Source organism: Pseudoliparis swirei, chromosome 4, assembly GCF_029220125.1.
Source record: "Pseudoliparis swirei isolate HS2019 ecotype Mariana Trench chromosome 4, NWPU_hadal_v1, whole genome shotgun sequence".
In the NCBI taxonomy this organism is placed as follows: Eukaryota; Metazoa; Chordata; class Actinopteri; order Perciformes; family Liparidae; genus Pseudoliparis; species Pseudoliparis swirei.
In genome coordinates this window covers 15665751-15682077 of record NC_079391.1, presented here as the reverse complement: position 1 = coordinate 15682077, position 16327 = coordinate 15665751, and the positions used below count along the sequence as shown (strand labels likewise).

The 16327-nt window shown below is 41.7% G+C and overlaps 1 protein-coding gene across 2 annotated transcripts in view; it reads right to left on the bottom strand.

Moving 5' to 3' along the window:
• The window catches only part of gpc6a (glypican 6a), a 159846-nt gene that overhangs the window by 55848 nt on the left and 87671 nt on the right, over window positions 1-16327 (bottom strand). For both annotated transcript variants that reach the window (XM_056412393.1, XM_056412392.1), the window contains exon 4: window positions 8683-8848. In XM_056412393.1, the coding sequence (XP_056268368.1) occupies window positions 8683-8848 (166 nt within the window). The remainder of the gene's footprint in view (window positions 1-8682; window positions 8849-16327) is intronic.

Genomic DNA, 16327 nt, shown 5'->3' with positions numbered 1-16327 from the left:
TTTGCAGGTGCTGTACAACTTCCTCCATATGTCTGATTGTGGCCTGGGGAAGCCGACAATCCAGGTTTACTCACACACACACAAACTTTCTACACACAGATATGCATTCACTACCCTCACCCTCCATCCCACGCCTTCGCCTGCTTCGTACCCCCAGTGTGACAGGACTGGGTCTGTGACTTGCGCCGTAATGGCTGCTGGACCGGCTGGCTACTTGTCTGTGCTGGTTACCTTCTGCCCCCAACTGGCTGGGCTTAGATCACCCAATCTTTGTCTTACCTCCCCCCCTCTACATTGCAAGTCATGTTTAAAATGTATGTGCTTATGTAGTGAGGTGTGTTTTTTTCCTGCTCCCACACTGTACTCCTCGAGGAGTATAGTCTGCGGGTTGTTTTTCTCTCCTCTCTCCCCTCATGTTATGCTGTAATCTTTCATCCTTTCTTGCCATTTCGTTGCCTCTGTACCTGTACTCTAGCAATGACAATATATTTAATCCAATCCAATATGAAGTGCAACCTTTTTCTTTCTTCTTCTCCTGAGAAGGCTGCCTCTAAAGAGCCAGTGCTGGCTGTGGTGGAGAATATTCTCACACTAGTCATGCTGGGCTATCATTACTGCACCGCCCAATGGGGGGAGGGGTTTGATAGTGATTTAAAGGTCAGTAATGCACATTTTTAAAGTGGATTTGTTTCTATGATGGGGAGCATTTTACTGTGTTGGACAGAGCAAGAAAACTGCTCTTAAAAGGAAAGTAGTTGGCCCTTTACAGGGTCGTTGCTTGAGTTTGAGGTGTGGGTGCCCTTTTCCTGACCCGCTACGCTTCTGCCATAATAGTGGACACTGCCACCATAGAAAGTCATGGTAAGGGTCAGGACAGCATTTATAGCCTTCCCGATGTCAGTGGCTAGCTTAGAGGCCATGGCGGAAGACCAAAGTGAGATGTTGTTTTGTGCTGCAGTCACTTGAACGGACAGTGAAACAAGCATACACCTGATCTTGAGGAGACGGCAGTGTGGGTTCACGCAGGATGGATGCAGGGCTTTGTTCCAGCAATCCCTTTCTGTGTCCCATTGGACTGTGGTGAAGGGCTTGTAGAGAGAAACCCTTTTAAATTTTCATATTTCGGAAAAGCTGTTGAAAGCAAGGGCAGAGCGAAATATGTCTAGCAGCGGCACTAGCTAGTACACACTTCCGTCTTAGAGGCCATGTCTTGAAAAAAGAGCCTATGTGGCTGAGAAGGAGAAACCGGCTGCTGTGGGGCTTCTGGCAACTGTGAGGACAAAGGCCGTAAATGCGAGGCTTCATATCTCTCATCCTCATCACCCAGTGCACCAAACAAAGAGTATAGAAAGCCCGGAACAAGAACCCGCTTTGGAGGGAGCAAAGCCAGCACCTTGTGCAAATCACAGCGGCCCTCACCAGGGAAGCGCATGAAGGCCTCGACCTGACGACACAGCTCATAGCAGTCCCAGAACTGGCAAGTGTCCAGCAGGATTGGTGCTAGCCCAGCATAGACAGCGTTGAGTCAGCTCTCACAGCTGGGATATGTCCTTAGGGAGAATTTAGTTAATCTTCTTTACTCCTTTACTATTTAACTTCAGTTATAAACAGGGGTGCACACAACTTTTTCAGTGAGTTACTGTAATTCCACTACTTTTAGCGGTAACGAGCGTGTAACGAAGTATTTTTTTAAATCAACTAACGCAGTTACAGTTACTGAAATTTAAATGAGTTAGTTACTCTCTTTTGTGAGGACCTTGGTGGCGCAATGATATTGTAACGTCTCGGACGTTATGGACTGATGACACGGAGACGGGACGGCGTTATTATTCCTCCCTTTATTGGGCATCCACCAACACAGACAGCGTGCTCCTCTCAGCTCAGCAGCTCGAACATCAACACGGTACGGTACCAACCAACCAACAACTTCCGTTTTTACGACAGGTTAACCCGCCCTCCTCTCTACTCCATCACACACGCCCGCCTCGACCAGCACGCACGGTGCCACACTGTGATTGACAGCCACTTCCAGTGTTGCCAGGTCCAGCGGTTTTGCCGCTGGGAATTTTTTGTCCGCTGGTTGGGTAGACCTATTTTGCATGCAAATGACATGATCTTTAAATAAAAAATCTATTTTAAAAAAAATAATATATTTAAAATAAAACAATATATACCAATGACTCCAAACGCTAGCGCCCACCCTCAATTACTCCACAGCCCCCAATTATATAAGGCTTCTCCTTTTTTTTTTTTTTTTTTTAATTTTGTAACCAATTTTTTTTTTTTTTTGCTTTATTTTAAAAAAAAAAAAAAAAAAACTAACTGTTAACTTTAGTATTAAGTTATTATTTAATTAAGTATTAATAAAACTTTTTTTTTTGATTTTGATTTGAAGGTTGTTTGCCTGTTTTGTGGAAAATAAATAACATATATGTATTGTGTGTTTGTTTGACTGTTTATTTCATTACATTTACATTAAAAAGCAGACAAAAAGTAACTTTAAAGTTACGAGTAACTAATTACTTTTATATTATACAGTAAAAAGTAAATTAATTAAATTACTTTTAAAAAGTAACTAGTAACTATAACTAATTACTAATTTTCAGTAACTTGCCCAACACTGGTAGAGACGGTCAATATCCGATCGGTCAAGTACGCAAAGGCGCGAAGTAACACAAGTGGCATGACGCATTGTTGATTACCTTCGCGCATGCGTACTTGCGTACCAGTTATGTGCACCCCTGGTTATAAATCGCAAGTGCGGACGTAAGAGAGGCCAATGTAGGGCATCTGGGCCCAAATGAAGTAATCGACTCAAAGTGATGGGATGAACCCTATAGCTCTTAAACAAAGCCTATAGGAAAAAGAATATCCAAATGCATGCAAGAAGGAAATACAATGCTATTTACAAATAATTTCTAATTTAAATGAATGATGAATTTGTTGGCTGTGATGACTACTGTAAATTGAGTTCTATCAGTTGTAGCAAGCTATTTAATTGAGCAACAGGAGGTACATTAATTGATTAAAAATATAGTCTCAAGTGGACTTTTTAATGTTTTGAGTTGACTTTTAAAAATGTTATAGATGTCTTAAAAGGCATTATATATTATAGATTAGACTGCTTTCGTCTAACATAACATGATCTAACCATTTGGCTGACTGGCATACTTTCTTGATCATATTTTTATCTGAAGGGCAGCGTGCCCAGTTACAGTTGAAAAGCTATGGTTTGGGCTTTGCAAAGACTCAATTAAAACCTGCCATTCATTTTGCCCAAGTGCAGCTACAAATAAAAGATGGCGTTGAACATGGTGTAAGCCTGAGAAACTGCAGTACTGTGTGAATAACAGCATGTGTCCTCTCTCCCTCTCGGAGGGTATTTTAACAAGGAGCTGACAAGAAAAATGATAATGATGCGTCTGTCATGATGCAGAGCTGGGTAAATTTGTCACGATGGCAGGTGATTGATGGTTTGGTATCACCAATTGGCCAAACGATGAATCCTTTCCCTGAACTCTCTCTCTCTCCTTCTCTTTCTCCTTCTTTCTCTGGAGGAAGCTGCTTTGTGGTGGAGAGCGTGGTAATTGTAAAGGTTTGGTGACTTTCCTCAAACTTTTCATAATTTCGTTTTTCACATCTCACCGTGTGATTGAGATGTTGTGTTTCTGGTTTGAGATGCCATCCTCTGAGACGCCATCTTTGTCCATGAGACGTGGAGTTTGGATTAAGCCCGACCCAGGTATCCCGGTAGAGACGGTTCTCCTGGCTGTGGGAGACCGTGTGGTAACCTGTCCCACGCCTTCAGGTTGAACAGAGGTTTGCTGGTGTTCTTAAAAGAAAAGCGGTGTCCTCCTTAATATCGAGCGCCGTCACGCTGAATGGCGTTTATCTGCAGGTGTTCCCACTCGCAATGCCCACAACCCGGGTCACCGTTTTCAGGGTTCCCCCGTTTATCCCAGAGCTCCGTAGAGTAGCGAGCGGCGATGCCCCGCCCACCAGGGCTCGACAGAGTAGCAAGGCAGCGGAGGTTTGCTGATTCACGGGGAAGCGAGGCCCCGCCCACCGGTGCCGAGGAGGAGCACTGACAGTCAGGTTGGGAAACAGAAAGCTGATTTTGGTGGAGAAAAAATTAATGAGGAGAACTCTGAGTTTCTGAGTGCAACATCAGAGGGAAATAATGTGGAGGAATTACTGACGGAAGCAAAGGAAGGGAAGAAGGAAAGTGGAGAAACGGAGGGAAATAAGGTGGAGGTATTACTGGCAGAGGAATGGAGGAAGGAAAGGGGATCAGCAAAGGGGAAAAAGAGAAAGGTAGCACAGAGGAGCAGAGGAAAGGAGGATAGAAAGTGTCGCTGTAACAAAAGGCCGACTGCTGAACCTGACCATAGTCAGGCTGCTGGTCCAGAGGTGAGAGGGGAGGCTTGTGTTGTCGAGGAGGAGATGGAGTCCGAGACGGACTCTGACTGTGTCTCTGTCACCGAGTCCCAGGTTTACAGGGGAGATCTGTACAAGCTGGAGGACATCAAAAACTTCCTGGATAAAACATTTGGAAAATCTGTGAAAGTTTTAGAGCATTTTCCAGACGGAGACAAGTTTCTGAAAAGGGTTTTAGCAGTACAGAAAGCGGTTGGTGTGGAGTCATTAGATGAGAAGAAACGTTTCCATCTTAAAAAATACATGATGAGTCTCAGGAAGCTGATGAAGAGGGCTAAAGGTTGAAAACCTTTAAGTGAGTATGTCATGGATGTGCTGCACTGAACCTTTCTGTTACTGTTGGCTGTCTACATCAATGTTCTCTTTCAGATTTCAATGCACAGGGGAGGGTTGGGTCTTTAAAAATTAATGGTGGGAATGCCAATGAGAAGAGACCGGTCACTGCAGAAATGAACAAACGAAAGAATCAAAAGAATCCAGACTCACTGGCTGAGATCTGCGGTGCTGTACCTGCCGGTCCAGGAGAGAGGACAGGGCCTGGTGGACATTGCATCGGGCATCACAGACTGTAGATGGCTCAGAAGCTGCTGTACAGCTTCAGCCTGCCATGGACTGATCCTGCCTGTGTGCCGCTAAGGAAGGCTGGACACTTGGGGCATGACAAACACCTGTTCCTACCAGTCGGTAGATTTAACTGGTCTGACACTACCAGTCCGTCTTACAGGCGTGGCAGGTTTTTACAGTCGACTGGGGAGCTGTGACGACACCAGGGATGTGGCTATTTGAGGAGCCGCTGTTTGAGAGCAGGTACATCTCATCCCAGGTCCTGACGTCGGTCAGCCTGGTATCCAGACTGAGAGAGGCCGGCTGTGTGAAGCTGGGTATCTAATGAAGACCTCTATCCCTCAGCTTGTGGAGCTGATTCAACATCCGGTCCAGCAGGCTGCTGCTCGGATTGGTGGAGGTCTGTGCTTCTCTGCCAGAAACCCTCAGAGCGTTTGTTCGGGATCCCACATTATCGGACCAATGGGAAGATGACTGTGAGTCTGTCTTCCCACCCTGGCTGTTTGTCCTGTTGTTGGACAGTGGAAGGAGGAGGAGGACATCCTGCTGTCTCTAATGAGACCCCAGTTGGGGGACTTTGAGACTCTGGGAAGGAAAGCAGCGTACCAGGACTTGCCAAACTGGAAAACGAGGAATAAGCTGTGTGATGGGTAAAGGGTCTGAAGAAGTGAGTTTGATGCTGACGGGGATCCTGACTGCTCCGCACAGGGTGGAGTTTGATTTTTACACTCACAAACAACACGGAACTCTGTGAACTTTTGGGCTCTGAAGGACGTCCTGTGCTCAGTCGGAGGCGATGCTCTGGTTCTGAACTCATGAGTTGTGTTTTTTCTTTACTAATGCTTTCTAGGATTTGTATATTTGTAAGTTTTTGAAAAACTATATAACTTTAATATGATTTGATTGAGAAATATAGACCCTAGACAATCTCTCTCTCTCTCTTTTCTGTTGTCAGGATGCCTAATATCAGTCAGCACAGGTAAATCACATGCTCACTCAGGTTTGTGCACATTGTTCAAAGACAAGTCTGTCTTCCATTTGCAGTTTAAAGCCCTTGAAGTCCTTACAGCAACCTTTACAATCCTAAACGACTGTACTGTGACTGCAACTTTGAAATATACACGGATGCTGTAATAATTTTCCTTTTGATGGTGAAATGTAGGCTCCATCAAAGTATTCAGCACGGTTATTATTGTTTCAATTCGACACATTTTAGGAATAAATACTGTTGAGGCACAATTATTCTCCTCTTTTCTGTAATGCTTTTAAAACTTGCAGCGTGATACTCAAATGCTCATATTGAAATTGCTGTTGTTCATGTGTGTATATTCAAATCAGTGGTTATAATTCTGTCTGATTGCCTCGCATGAACTTTCAGTCTCAAGCTTGATATGTTTAGGATCATAGTTTCTTTACAAATTCCTCTTGTTCTTTTAAAAATACTCTGGAATGGTGTGGAACAAGAATTTACTTCACTGGCTTGACCTGCTTACAACTAAAATCATGTTCTGTTTTTATGTCTCTTTCCATCCATCTATTTTCTACAGTATATCAAAAAACATCCAAGCTACTATGATATATATGGATGAGGATATTTCTTTTCAGTTTCAATGTATGTATCTAATGAGAAACATATATAAAGAGCTGTACATAAGTACTTGTGAACATAAACGGTACTTTAGGGTGAGATATTAAAAAAGAAAGTCAGAAACAGCTAGGCAGTGTTCATTTACTTCCTATTTGGTTTGAGTGTTGTATAATAGGTTATTAGTAGCACTAAATCTGCTAGGCTATAGCGAGTTTCTACACATAAGAGTTAATCCATGTTGAGCTTGTAGGGGTTTTCTGCTGGCCACGTGTTGTGCTAATACTTTCTTGAATAAGTGACAAAGGGATTCCTGATTTCACAAAAAGGGACCAGACAATTTGTTAATAGGCCCCTATTTTACTATATTTAACTAAATGTAACAATGCATCTTTAATGTTAAATATAATATGAATCAGTCAACCTTCCTTTAATTAACGTGTCCTATAATCAGAAATCTCTCTCCAAATAGGAAAAATATGTTGCAACAGTCTTTCACAAAGCAAGAATGAGGCAACGTATATTAGAGAGATTTTTGTTTGAGCAATTTGGCTTTCCACTTACTTCTTTAAAAATAATTTGTAACATAAATGTCCCTGATTCAGCCGGATTTATAAAGATTACAGACCATTTTCAGAACTCATCTTGTCCCTTGCTGTTAAAGATTAAAACTAAATACAAAGCCTTGACTTTCCATTTTAGTGTGGTGTTCCAAATTAATGGCATCAATAGTGACATTTCGACATGATTAAAATCCACTGGTAAATGTCATTGAGGGCCCTTAACAATTTAAAGTTGTTCTTCCAATCTAACCTTCACTAATAAGTGATGATTTCAAGAGATGACAATGACATATTGTGTATGGGCTCAATCCATACATTTATATAATGCATAGATGTGCTCCAGTGGCGAGAACTGACCTGTGAAACATTCAGAAGTTGTCTCTGAATGGTAAATCAATATTTCTTGCAAGCTGCAAGGTAAGCAAATCGAAGTTCTTTAGCAACAGATAACGAATACAAAATGTCAGTCGACATAAAAAAAAACTTCTTTCATGGACACAACAAATAATCACTTGGGCTCTACATTTCTTATTATGATACCATCAAGATTGTCTTTCCAAACCTAAAAACACTGTGTACACCCCAAAGTGGGTAAAATTAAAAAATCAACTTTTTTTACCATCCCATGGCCTTTTTTGTCAAACCAGATTCATCATTCTGTTGAAACAACATCTTTACCCATTACTGTCAAGCAGAGCGTCCCTTTGCGGCAATAGATTTGCCTCTTCGCAACCGAACAAGACACTAACTTTTTAACAGATGTCATAAAGCTGTGAGACATCTCATTGAGTACATAGGCTCCCGTGTTGATCTGAGAATTCAGACATGCCATGAGAGAACAAGCGGTATGTCATCTGATGGTTTCTCAAATGACAGGCCTGTCACAAAACAGCCAAAGGCTTAGAAGTGCAGTAAACTAGACACACAGTCTTCAGGGATGCTTCTGAAAAAATATCGCCCCATTTGAAAAAAAAACTGTTATTGTGGGTGGGAGGATGGGATTGGGGTACATAACAAATAAAGCATTGGCCTACAAAAGATCCAGAGGGAACACTCTATGGGCCTCCTTGGTATCCATTTAACTTGAGGGCTTACAGCATCCAGCTACTTACAGCCTTAGCGAAGTGCTATATTACTCACCCAGCTCAGCTGGAGACACTATAGAAAATGTGTTTGCTGAGGATCTGCTCTCCTTTATCAATCCCAAACAGCAGGGACCAGAGCTCTAAGCACTATGCCAGGGTTCCAGCAACAGCAAATAACATTTCAGACAGAAAAAAGAAGGAATGGTTTCACAAATAAGATTTCAGTTTTGTCTCTGTAAATCCTTTAAAGCTGATTCTAACATGGCACATCCTACTGAGTTCCCATAGAGGCTATTCAAAGACCCATGCCTTCGAAAAGTGAGTAGGCCTAACATGCAGACTCAGAAGTACAAGTGTGCACACAAGCAGACAGACAGACACACAACCTTACAAAGAAATAAACACATGGAAGGGCACTGAATTATAATCAGAATCTTCTATTTCTTACCAATGAAGAGGTTCCATTCAGCATCTAGGTCTGCCTGGTTTGCTAAACAGCCCCTCATAACATTGTGACAGTAGTTGTGACAGGGTTTCAGCCCTGGCATGCTGCGACAGTATGGACAGTACAGCATCTTCGTCAAGGCTTTGACACATGCTGGGATTACATTCACCTATGAAGCAAAGAGAAGTGCCTCAGTTAGGTCAAGTATCTTCCAGCTCATTACACCTTAATACTTGTTTTAAGACATGCTGTATGATTCCTAAAAGAGACAGAGACTAGTCATAACACTTTTATATTTCATTATTTCTCAAAAACATTATGAGGTTTCCACAGAAACCAAGCATCAATAGTCAGGGATATAACTCCCCAGAGACAGTTGAGGGGGGAGGAAAAGTCATTTCAACATTTGACAAACATCACCACACTACATCATATCTTCCAAAACTTGAACTGTGAAAACCCACAAGATAAAACTATGAAAAGACAATGGTTACAACTCTGTCCATCTCGATGCCTTGTGAAGGCTTTGGTCCATGTCATTGCACCGGCGTGAAAGCGACAGGATTCTCACATCTGCTTCCCTTCAGAGGAGGGGATGCAGAACAAAGAATATATATGTGATAATTGCTTCTGTATTCATGCTTGACTTTAGATTTAGTTCAGTGTGTTTGTGTGTGTGTTCACGCACACGCACAGGGAAACAAGGCAGATACAACCAGACACCATCTTCTATACTTAAAATGGTTGAGATGTGTCCAAAGTCTAAAATCAGCAATTTGCCCAAAAGAGCTTCACAATCTATACAGCCTCAAACACCCGTGACTCTGAAGGCCAATTTATATGTCTGCGTTGAAGCTGCGCAGCAGGTTAACCGTAGATTTCTATCTTGGCCTGTTGGGCACCTCTCTATCAATGTAATGGTGGAGGTAGAACCCAAATGGTCCGGCTTTGTCGGTCGGGATAGCCAGTGCTTGGTTTTGGCTCAACTGTTTTCAACATGGTGGCGATTCTTTAGTTTATTTTACAGGTAAACTGTACACTAAACATGATTCTGAAAATATTTGAGACAAGAAACAGGTAATGCAGTAACATACCGTAATTTTCAACATATAAGCCTCTACTTGCAGCTTTTACAACGATGCGGCTCATCTGACCAATAAAAATGATCAAACAGGTCACAGTGGACAAACTAAGGGCTCGATCACACCAGACACGACTCTCAAAAACGCATCGCTAGCAAAACCATTGTTTTCCTATGGTACGGCCTTTCATGCGCGCCTTTTAAATACAGCCAATCGGATCAAACAGGAGGCGGGCTTTCTTTCCTGTTTTTTACGAAGAGCTTTACAATTCTAAATCGAATACTACTCCAATTGACTCCTGCTCAGCCAGAAGTACAACTGAAAGCGCTTGCCATTGGGACACAATTTGCGTAATAGATTATGGTATTCGCCGTAATCTTTCCGTATTTTTTTATATATCGTGAACCTACGAGGCTTTTTCCTCCTCCTCATGCCACAACACAGCAAGAGCGCGACGTCTGCTTGAATCCATTTAGTAAATTAAGTTGTATCGCCCGGTTGCGCACGCAGGCGCTCCACAGGCACAGTTTTTTGCCAAGACGTTTTTAAAGCGGCTCCGCTTTTAAAAGTCACATCTGGTGTGATCGCGCCCTGAGGCTGTTTAATTCTGACACTGAATAAGAGGACTTCAGTGGTTTTAGTGCACAGGAGGACGATGGCGAGAGTGATCAATACGTTTTGCTGGTAGGTTCCTATATTTTCGCAGAGAAAATGTGTGCTGTTCAATTCCGATACTGAAGAAAACAACTTTTGTACTGTTGAAAGCACTGTTCTGAAAAAAAGCATTTGCGTTATGTATGTAGTTCCATGTTTTTAAAAATCTTTCCTGTTACATCTTGTCGCGTTAATATCTCATGTTTTAACGGGGAGACCTGCGGCTTATAGACAAATACGGCTTATTTGTGTACAATTTATTTTTCTTACATTTTTTTGCAGGTGTGGCCTATATATATAGGTGCACTCTATAGTCCGGAATTTACGGTAATCTCAATTCATATTTGATCAGAACTGGCGGAGTTTGACAGTTTGGTCAAGTTTCACCAGCATGCTGTGTTGCAATGGACAGGCCTTATTTGCATACAGTTGAGATTGAGTTTTAAGAATGCAAATTCAGATATGGTGAATGGTCAAAAGTCAACTTGCTGTTTTTAGCTCCAACTCCAACATGATCCGCTCAGTTTAAAAAAAGAACTGTCTGGTTTCAGTGGCCATTGCTTGAAGCTAGAAAAAACCCTATCACCAAATTGCGTTTAAAAAAACATAATTTGGGAACAAAGACCACGCCCCGAACGCAGTTCATTTCAGTCATGAACTCATTCACTTCCTCTTCGACTCAGTTCCTACACATCGTACGACAGACGGGCAAAAGCGTAAACCGCTTACCTTATACAAACGCTCTTTCTCAGCCCTCCCGGACGACCAGCTATATGCTGAAGTCGCGGAGCTCCTACTTTCCATGTTACGTCGGCAGCATCCTCGGCTGCGTTTAGCCTTCCCTCATCCCCACTTGTGTTACCCATCCCACCTTGACTGCTCTCCCTTTTCTCCAAAGTTTTGTCAGAAGTCAGTTTTAGCACCTTCCGACTTATTTTCCCCTTTAGCCACCGCATTCATTCAGTCACATGCGCTCGACCACGTCACTTTCTTGGGAAACAGATTTTCGCTGGTAACAAAAATCTATCTTTCTTAATTAATTAATCAATCTATTAACACGCATCCCCAGAGAATCGCTAACTGCTCTCGGCCGTTCTGCACTCAAATAGCCACTTGACGTCAATATCACCAAGCCAGAAGACGTCTCGCTTGTCACAAACGCAGCCCCATCCACTATTCTTCTACCATTGACGATACCATTACTTTTTTTACTAACACCTACGCTGCTGTTATTATAAGTAGTCTTAACTTTCCATTGTTATTCTGCTTACTACTCTTATGAAAAGAATCATTTATATAGATAGATAGATAGATAGATATATACTTTATTAATCCCCAAGGGGAAATTTGTCGTGACAGTAGCAGCAACACACAAGAATAAAAACAAAACACAAAATATAAGAAACAGGGATGAAAGATATAGAAGTATACAAGTAAAATAAAAGTAAAATACAAAACTAAATATATATGTAAATAAATATACAACACACATGCATACACAACACACAACAACACTGACAGATCAAATACAAAAAATATTAAATATAGACAGAGTGCAAAAAGCAAAGTGTGTGTATGAGTGCAGAGCAAATGAAATGAAATGTGTGTGTATGTGTGTAGTGCAAACAAATGAGATGTGTGAAGTGCAGATCAACACTATGATCTGGCAAGAGGTGAACTGTTATAGAGCCTCATAGCCGCCGGCAAGAATGTTCTCCTGTATCTGTCCTTGTGTCAGCGGAGCGTGAGGAGACGTCTGGAGAAAGTCCTCCTCTGTCCCTGTAGGAGGTGGTGGAGAGGGTGGTCCGGGTGGTCCGGGTTGTCCAATATGGACACAAGTTTCTTCAACGTCCTCCTCTCCACCACCTGTTCCAGGTGCTCCAGCTGGCAGCCGATGATGGAGCCAGCCTTCCTAACCAGTTTGTTGAGACGGCTGGTGTCACCGGCTCCGATGCTGCTCCCCCAGCAGACAATGGCGAAGTGCAGCACACTGGCGACAACCGACTGGTAGAATAACTCCAGCATCTTGCTGCACACGTTGAAGGATCGAAGCTTCCTCAGGAAAAAGAGTCGACTCATCCCCTTCTTGTACACAGCGTTGATGTTGGCCTTCCAGTTCAGTCGGCTGTCGATGGAGACGCCCAGGTACTTATACTCCTCCACCATGTCCACGTCCACTCCCAGGACACTCAGAGGTGTAGGAGCTGTCGCCTTCCTCCTGAAGTCCACCACCATCTCTCTGGTCTTGGCCACGTTCAGCCGAAGGTGATTCTCATCGGCCCACTTTACAAAGTCGCTCACCACTGCCCTGTACTCCTCCTCCCGTCCATTCCTAATACACCCGACCACTGCAGAGTCATCAGAGTACTTCTGCAGATGGCATGACTCCGTGTTGTACTGGAAGTCACTGGTGTACAGGGTGAAGAGGAAGGGAGACAGAACAGTTCCCTGTGGGGCTCCAACATCACTGACCACAGGGAACTGTTCTGTCTCCCTTCCTCTTCACCCTGTACACCAGTGACTTCCAAATATAATAAGCATCAAATGTGTTGTAACCCTGTTCTGTTGGAGAGAAGAAAAAAAAGAGAGCAAAGAAGTCCTTTGGGGCTCCGTGTCCATGCAACTCAAAGGTCTCCCTAAAGCTGTACCGCACTCCAAACCTACGCGTGTGCTCCTCCCTTCAGACCTCCTTACCCGCTGCATCCATACAGACCGCTCAGGCTATCTGTCACGGACAAAGTATTACAGTCTATGTTCCCGAAGGCTTTTTCAGCCTCTTGCGCTGCCGACCACCATCCATTATGACTTGCCACCATGTCTGACATCTCCATCCATCCTCCATGGTCCATCACCCCAAACACAGCAAGACCAACCTTAACGACATCAGAAACGCTCACCGGCACTTGTCTTTATGAAGCTATCTCTTGGGGACGCTGCACTACCAGAGCTTCTGAAGAGACGGCCCCCACTCACAAGTCTCCACCATTTTTTGTATTATTAAACCTTTATTTTGAAACCCATATCGCTATTAGCGTGGTCTTTGTTAGTGAAGTAGCATTTTGGAAGTGTAATTCCAGAGGAAAGCAAACAGACCAGCGCAGAAGCAGAACTATGTAGACCAGTCTGCACAGAGCCGTCATACAATTATAAATTAAAAACATGTATTTATTATTTTCATCTTGTGTTTAATCCATTTTTGCATCATTATTATTGCTAATTTGACTTTAGTTAACATTAATAATGTTGAAAGAATGAAAACGGGAACAAAGAGACAATACAAAGCATGGTGATGTTAATACAGCAGAAGATAAAAGTGTTATGAACCTGAACAAAATAAGTGCACTTTGGTAGCTCCATGGCAACCTGCTGCTGTGCTTTAACACAACCCTGTTGAACACTGCAGACTGCCTTTGATTCTATTGATAGAATGGTCAGACTACATGTGAGGAAAGAAAAGATAATGAAGAGGAAGAGACAGATATGTAGACTATTCCTTTTTTTCTATTGCTGCTTGGCACAAGAACCAAATGAACCATCTTTGACATTTGCAATCTGCTTCTGACATGACATGATGTCTTGTAAGAGGGCCATTAAACTAGGTTGTTGTCAATTCCACTGCTGCATGTCATCCGTGGGATGTGTATTGCGTAAATTGTTAATATCACTCGAGGACTGTGATAAACCTTCACAATCAAGGTTAATTTGATTGAACACATTTTACAGCTCACGTGCCTGTGTTCCTCTATATTGTCATTAATTCTCTGGCTATACAGGACTGTCTCAGAAAATTAGAATATTGTGATAAAGTTCTTTATTTTCTGTAATGCAATTAAAAAAACAAAAATGTCATGCATTCTGGATTCATTACAAATCAACTGAAATATTGCAAGCCTTTTATTCTTTTAATATTGCTGATTATGGCTTACAGCTTAAGAAAACTCTAAAATCCTATCTCATAAAATTTTAATATTTCCTCAGACCAAGTAAAAAAAAAGATTTATAACAGCTGAGTGTTTGTCAAGGCTCAGGAAACCCTTGCAGGTGTTTCGAGTTAATTAGACAATTCAAGTGATTTGTTTAATACCCTACTAGTATACTTTTTCATGATATTCTAATATTTAGAGATAGGATATTTGAGTTTTCTTAAGCTGTAAGCCATAATCAGCAATAAATCAGAATAAAAGGCTTGCAATATTTCAGTTGATTTGTAATGAATCCAGAATGCATGACATTTTTGTTTTTTTAATTGCATTACAGAAAATAACGAACTTCATCACAATATTCTAATTTTCTGAGACAGTCCTGTATATCAGCCTCCACCTCCGAACAGATATAAACACTATTTATTTAATGTTTAAGTACTAGTTTTAGATGCCAAATAGGGTTACGGTTCTGTCCATTTTTATATTAATACATTATATAAATACCAAAGTGCTAATAAGTGTTTGCTATTAGCCAATATGGACCCTCACAATCATTTAATTTCATGCATGACTTTAACTAGTGTTTAAATTATACAATTTCTAATTAACAGGCATAGCTGGAGGTAGAAAAAAAAGAAGAAAGAAAAAACAGCAGAGAAACAAACACTAATAATACAGAAAGACAGATACAGAAGAAACAGATTGAGAAAACGCTAGCAAGATACAAGCAGACCATCAGAGGAAACGGGCAGATGGCAGGAACCGACACATTTGGACAGAAGCTGAACCAAGCACCTGCCAATCACCGTGTTTGCTTTGGAGAAAGATGCCTCCAAATTCCATAAGAACGTGTCACTTGCAAATACATGTTTTAGGATTCTATAATGATGCATTTTGTAAAAAAAGATATATGTAATATTTTTCTGGCAGATTATAAAAGCAGCCAACACCAAATGCGGTGGTACCCTTTCAGTAATTATGTAACTGCAGCCACGTGCAGCTTTAACCTTAAGATTTCAATGTGGTGATTCTGTGCCTTCACTCTACTTTCTGTTTTGAAGAAATCAGTATCACACATATAGATCCATGAGTCAAATCTGACTGCTACATGCAATTCATCAGTCTATACCTGAGACAGGGACGAGACAGTTTTTAGATTGCACTTCCACCTCAGCCCGCATGCTCAGGCATCTCCTTCTCTTTTCTCTTTCCCTCTCCCCCAGCAACAACTCAAACCCCACGGATTAAATATAACATTTTCCTATCAAGCTATTTGAATCATTTTATTTCAGACTCATTTCCATATAAATCTGTATGTGTTATAGTGACAGAGGCAAGAGAGGGGGGGTGCTCGTCCCCTTTGTGCTCACTGCTGGCTCAGCTTCACTGTACCTGGGCAAGGACATCAAATCCAGTTTAAACCACTATCATAAAACAAAAACTAGTTGACAAGATGACTTTGGAATACATTCCCTTTATAAATGCACTGTTCCACGACTAAGCTATAAATGATAAGAGCAATACAGAGGAACCTAATGAATATATATTGCAGGCCAATGACATATCATCATTAAACCATTGCTAGTGTCATTTTCTACAATTTAGTACCATCACACTTTTTTCTTTCTTCCAACTTGTACAATGAAGTGCAGAATATATTAATAAGAATATAAAAAAAGCTAAAAGAAGTCTGGCAATAATCTGTTCCTGTCAATTCTATTAAACTTGGCCCAGTTTGTGAACAGCCTATTTAAGAGACATAGAGAAAACACATATATATTTGGTCTTTTTAGTGGCCACCAAAGAAATATATGTCATACTGCAAATAGGAAAAGTGCTTTAATCTCCCCTTGAGCTTTGTTAGCCTTTATAAAATTCACATTAACATGTGCCTCTTAATGCAATTAGATTTCAGAGATACTCTTACATCATTGCAGTTACTGTGGCCCAGCAGCCACTGTATGCCCTAGCCTAGATGAAGGCTAATCT